Here is a 6456-nt window from a genome sequence, read left to right as displayed (position 1 = left end):
AGTGGATGACCCTGGTGATGAAATCCTGAGCTCAAGGCTTACACAGGGCAGGCACATCTGCTATAAGGTGGGCTTACATCACCTTTAAGGCTCTTCTTTCCTAGAGTCAGAAACCCACAGGGCTCTGCTCATTTTTTTAGTGTCTTTTGAAGCACAATATCAGACAGCAGAAGCAAAAGGCAATTCTGTTCTGTTCCTCCACTGTGCGTCTGGGACCTATTAACAGGAATTATTTTGTACAGTTTGAGATTTTTCCCAATCAGACCGTTTTGTGCAGATAACTACAGAGAAAAGCAAACACATCTAAAGCTTCCTTACCTCTTGACAGGTTTTGTTTTTCTAAAGGAAAATCTTACTTTAATCTGTGGGGTCATGAAATGATATGGCTTTCAAAAGATAAACAGATGTGGTTTAGTATATGATAAAATAGATGTCAATGGGATGTTAAAACTTTTTTAATGCTGTACTTACAAATGTAAAGCCTGGGTAAGGTCAGTCTCAAAAAAAGATATTTATGTCCTCATTGGCTGTCCTCTGGCTTTAGGGCTTTTTGTTTTGTTTTAAACATTTATCATCCTGTATTGCATTTTTCTCTCATTGTTTGTTAAAGTTCTCACAATGGACACAACCCTGTATATTTGGATAAAGCTGATGCTACAGGATGCAATGGAAACCCGTAAATGCCATGTGGTGCCAGCTGGACCGAAACTGACCTCCCCGGCACATTCTCTGGAGTTGAGGATCAACACTCCCGGTGTCTACAGCAAAAGAGATTTGTCTTCATAATACTGAACTTGCCTCTTATGAGAAGGCATCCATGTGTTTCTTAGGGCTGAGTTAAGCTCTTTGTAGTCAATAGACTATTATTGCCACAGTGTTGGGTTCTATTCTCGGGTCTACAGTGGTTCACAATGTCTACCATGTAGTTACTTTCAAGCCTCATTCAGATAATTTTGTTAAGAGCTATTCTGCACACCCTAGAGTTGTTCTATTATCTTCTCCCAATACTGCTCTGTAAAGTATAAGTTATTTTGTCCCATCAGTTGTACTAGTTTTCATATGGCTATTGTCTGAGCAAATCTTTCTGAGGTAGTGCTCCATAACAGGGGGAGCCTGGACCTGTTGCTTTTAAAGAAAGGGAGTCTTTGTGCTACACTCAGGGGAAAATGTTACTTTTATGCTGACCATACTGGATTGGTTAGAAGATCCATGACCAAACTTAGAGAAAGATTAAAGCAGAGACAAAAGCTGTTTGAATCACAGCAAGGACGGTTCTTAGGATGGTTTAATAAGTCTCCCTGGTTTACAACTTTATTGTCTTCTTTGATGCATCCCTTGATTATCCTCCTTCTGATACTCCTGTTTGAGCCCTGCATCTTAAACCGCCTGGTCCAGTTTATAAAAGACAGGCTGTCAGTCATTCAGGCCCTAGTACTGAACCATCAGTATCACATGTTACCACAACAAGATACTGAGGTTCTGTAATTGCTTTGAGTAAAAGATTTAACTCGATTAACAAAAAGAAAAATGGGGAAATGAAAGACCCACTCCTCAAAACCCGCAGCTAGCATGCTTCCGGGGGAAAGTCCTGTTTTCTTTAAAAAAAAATTCTCCGGATCAGCAGCCAGCCTGCTCTCATAAGAACATCCCATGTGCTTGAGATAGAAAGACTGCAAGGCAGGATGTCAATAAGATAGCACATCAACAAAGCAGGTTAACTGCAAAACAGGACATCTATAAAGACAGGAACAGGATGACTATTGCCAAGCATCCATGCTGAGAGAGGAAACCATTCATGCCCCCGCCTCATTCCGATTGACTGATAACCACGCTTTTGTTTTGTTTCTGTAAACTTGCAGTTTGCTCTTCCCTATAAAAAGCCCGCCCTCCAGTTAGCAGGTGTGCAAAGTCCTCCGAAAGGCTTTGCTGCCCACAGGTACCTGTGTTTACTCAATAAACGTCTTGCTAATTGCATACTGTGGCCTGGTCTCGGAGTGTCCTGGTTCTGGGGTCTTCATCAGAGAAAAAGGTCCTCTCTGAGGGTCTTTCATCTGTAGACAATTTGTCTCTCATCTGGGAATCCAAATATAGCAACTCTGGTAGATGAGACATCTATAAAGAACATGGTCAGTTGGAGATGAAATGATGCCAACAGTCAGCAGAGACCACTTTCAATTTTTCTTCATATGACAGTAGTGTACCTAGAAGCAAACAGTAAACCCAACAGAACGGAAGTTTCCCTCTTAATCCTAGATACTTAGAATTGAGTGTCACTGAAAGCCAGGATGACATATGGTTTAACCGGATGATACAAAGTGCTGTACCTCTTTAGACTCATCTATATATCTATCCTGGAATAACATAGAATGAAGATGCTATGCAAACTACTACAATTCAAATTCCATTTTCTATAAAAGTCATCAACCTTCAATCCACAACACTCTGTCTCTTGTTTTCCTGGGTGGAATTTCATGGGTCTGCACTTAACGTGGTGTTTTATTGTTTCATCTGAGTAAGGTTTTCCATCATAGGGGGCCTAAACACTGCATTTTCAACAGAAACTTTAATTCACATTATAAGTATTTGCCTTTCACTACATTGTGGTGTGGTGTAGTTATTCCAGGGTCTGAAAGGGCACTACCTGAAAGAACATGGGCGAGAAAGGGAAAGAAGACCAAGCAAGCAAAACAGAATTCTGTTCTCAATTTGTCAAGGTCTTCCTTCATTGAAGCAAGCTTTAGTCTTAAATACTCTGTGAGGAACTCAGGGCAGGGGGAACTGGGGAAGGGGGAAGGGAGAAGGCCTAAGGGGGAAGGGATTTGGCAGCTAGGCGTGGCAGCTAAGCGGGCAGTTGCAAGGTCAGTGACTGTAACACCTGCTGTTAGTGTTAGCAGCTAGCCAGGAAGACGCTCTGTGTGGTGCTTTCCAGAGCTTGAGTCTCCAAGGTTAGCACATATTGTTTTGGTTAACTTTAAGTTTTCTGTCTCAAAGTTTTTACTTCAAGGCCCTGTGAGATGTGAGAAAGGAGAAGCCTGAAATGGCTCCTGGCAGTGTGGCAACAGAATTTTTCCCTTTACATTGAGCCATGACATCTTAAACTCACACGAAGTTACTTGATCAAAAAAAGAAACAGCAACATCCCTAGTGTATCATTCTTTTAAAACTGTGTAATATATTTTAAATTGTAATATTAAGTATTTATATTAAAATGTTAAGTACTTTGTTGCTATAATTAAGTCCTATAATTTAATCTGGTTGTAACCTCACTATGAGAAAGGGACTACAGAATATGTAAGAATTGAACTTATTGAGCACAAAAGAACACAAGCCCTTTAAACTATTTTCCAGTTGTGTTCAACAATTACTCACTAGTGTATTATATTTCACGATGCCATGGACTATATGGACATGTGTGTGACTTTGTGCACATTATTCTTCCTTATGTCTCTAACTACTTAGGGGAAATAACAGTTCCATTCTTTAGTTTTCAACAAAAGATTTTCTTCTAAGTTCACTAGTATTCAGCATTGATCACTGTTAATGCTCCTTTACTACCCCATTGCAAAATGGACAATACACAACAACAAACACTCTCTTTATTTTGGACCTGTTACCAGAAAAAAGCACTACTAACGCATTTTCTATCCAGGTAATATTACCATCCTTAGAAGTAAAATAACTGTCACACTAAAAAATGAGAAGTCCCTAAGTTCTTGATCCACGTGGCCCCCAGAAAGATCTCGATGGCTTTGCTTACATTGTATAGAGCTGTCATGACACTGATCATAGACACAATTAGTCCAGTGAACCTGGATATCCAGCAAGTCCAGGGTCTTCAGAAGAGTTGAAAAAGCCTCTACCAGGGCTGCCATCTAGAAACAGTCTTTCCTGGTTCAGCATGATCCTTTTTCTCTGTCAATTTGTTATATTCATAATACCAGATCTGTTTGAAGGGAAATGAGTTAAGATTGGATGGTGAACAAGGTCTCAGTTGAGGAGCTTCAAGGGAAATAGAGAAGTGTATAATTTGTCTAAATGTTCTCTGAGCACATTTAAAAAATCATCCTCAATACCCCATTATCATGGGGAAAATATGCCTAGAACTGCTAACTAGCACTTTCCTTGCTTAGAGGACCAAATTAAGAGAGACTTCACAGAAAAGCTCTGGCAATACTCATAATCAGAACTCTCTACCACAAGAAAGGGAAAAAAAAATACAGAAATATGCTTCCTTTTCAATGTACCCATAGATAAGCATACACAATTCTGAATTACACAGGTTTACTTTCAATAAAGGACTACATTCATATATAAAGCCAAGAACTGCCTAGGCCATATCTTGTTTATTTGCATATATCAACTTCAGAAACCACAAATGTCTTACAGCTGCTTTAAAGTAATGTGCTTTTCCGAAGACTAGCAAGCAGCCTAAGATTAAGAGTGGAAAAGACAATGGATTTTTGGGTGAAGATTTTCAGCTTCATGCTGATCACTGTCACAGGTAAGACAGGCTCTAGTTCAGAACGCAGCATTATTTTCCCTGGAGAAGTTTAAGTCTAAGATAAATTACTTGTCATTTTGTTTCTTCTAAATGTTGGATAGCGTCAAATTATTTGTGTATCTCTATGCCTACTAAGCTCTATCTCTCTTTTATTCTTTTTCCTGATAATAGCATCCTGGGGACAAGTTGTGCTCACCCAGTCTCCAGAATCCATGGCTGCATCTCAAGGGGAGAAGGTCACCATCTCCTGCCTCTCAAGTGTAAGCACCGGTTACTTGCACTGGTACCAACAGAAGCCAAAAGCTTCTCCTAAACTCCTGATTTATGAAGTAACCAACCTGGCTTCTGGAGTTCCAGCTCGCTTTAGTGGCAGTAGGTCTGGGAGTTCTTACTCTCTCACCATCAGCAGCGTAGAGGCTGAAGATGCTGCCACTTACTACTGTCAGCAGGGAACTAGTTACCCACTCACACAGTGATACAGACAGGAACAAAAACCCTTTATCTAGTGTTCAGCTGCTTCCTCCTAGAGATGAAATATGTTCATAGGTTTTAGTGATGTGTGGCAGAATCTCTCAGATTTTCTTCAATGGAGTTTTATATATATATATATATATATATATATATATATATATATATATATATATCATATGTATGTGCATTCACTATGCGCGCGCAAGCACACACGTGCACACACACACACCTTTTTTTATTTTTAACATTTTTTATGTTGAAACTTTTCATGCAAATATGGTAGAAACAGTATCAATCATACACTCGGGGATGTATGCACTTTAAACTCAAACCTTTGCAGAAAAAGGTTTAGAAAAAGTTGGTTGACAGACCTATCAGGCATATTAGACATGTGAACCAGGTGTACTTTCCACTTCATTATCAACCATTCTGTGAAAATATACATATTTAAGCCAGGTCTCCAAGTTGCATGAATTACAATAGGCTGTCAGTTTGATAATCCCAAAGTAAACAGCATTTGGAAACTCCCAGAAGTTGTAGTGAAGTTCATCTCTCTGACTCCATCTTAACTCTTGACCATAATCAAAATTAGAGACACATTATAGGGACTGCTTAGTTTTCTACCTTGAGAAAGACAGTGTTAATTAGCACACTCCGTGAAACTTTATGGTGTCCAGTGTGATGTGAACTTATGTGAGCCCATGTCAGTTTATTGTGCTGGCCTCAAGGAACAAAAGAGAACTTTTCAGAGTAGAAATTCCAGTGTCCTATAGATAGTTAATTAGTACCAATTTTTCATTTATCCCAAGTCTCCATAATACATATTAGGCGTGTGAGAGCCTTCTGTTTCTCATAAGTACCAAAAGTTCCAAGGTCTAGCTGCTATTTATCTGAACCTATCTCCTCTGCATAGTTCAGACTCCTTAGAGAAGCACCTATTTTAATCAAAATCAAGAATAAACAAATCAAGGGCAAAGACTAGAGTGACTCATTAAAATAATGGATTGCATTCTTGCTATTGTAATGCAAAGAAATCACTGTAAGACTGTGCTACTTAGTCTTGTCTGCTCTACTTACATATCAAATAAACAATTGACGTGCCCACAAAGAGGAAGTTAAAGCTAATAACTCTGAAAGAAGGAACTAGATTCTTTAAAAGGAGGAAAACAAAAACAGACTTTGAAAGAGTTCTCAAAACACTACCTAAAAACAAATTAGATGAAATTGTTTTGATTACACATAATCTCAATATCCCAGGGTTGTTCTTTAATAAAAAATGTCATTTCTTTAGTGTGTTTCTCTGGGCTTGTGAGTCTGTGTGTGTGTGTATGTGCATACTCAAAGGACATTGTGGTAGTTGATTTCATGAGTATGCATACAAGCATACTCAAAGGACATTGTGGTAGTTGATTTCATGAGTATGCATACAAGCATACTCAAAGGACATTGTGGTAGTTGATTTCATGAGTTCTGGAAATCAAACT

At 39.0% G+C, this 6456-nt stretch overlaps 1 gene segment (V, D, J or C); it reads left to right on the top strand.

Annotated features, from left to right (window-relative positions):
- Positions 1 to 4429: 4429 nt before the first annotated feature.
- LOC101988618 lies at positions 4430 to 4977 on the top strand. The segment is given in 2 exon segments: positions 4430 to 4501; positions 4673 to 4977. Coding segments are annotated over 2 exon segments (354 nt in total).
- Positions 4978 to 6456: the final 1479 nt, after the last annotated feature.

This window comes from Microtus ochrogaster, unplaced genomic scaffold, assembly GCF_000317375.1.
Source record: "Microtus ochrogaster isolate Prairie Vole_2 unplaced genomic scaffold, MicOch1.0 UNK136, whole genome shotgun sequence".
Taxonomy (NCBI): Eukaryota; Metazoa; Chordata; class Mammalia; order Rodentia; family Cricetidae; genus Microtus; species Microtus ochrogaster.
This window is presented reverse-complemented; position numbering and strand designations above follow the sequence as displayed.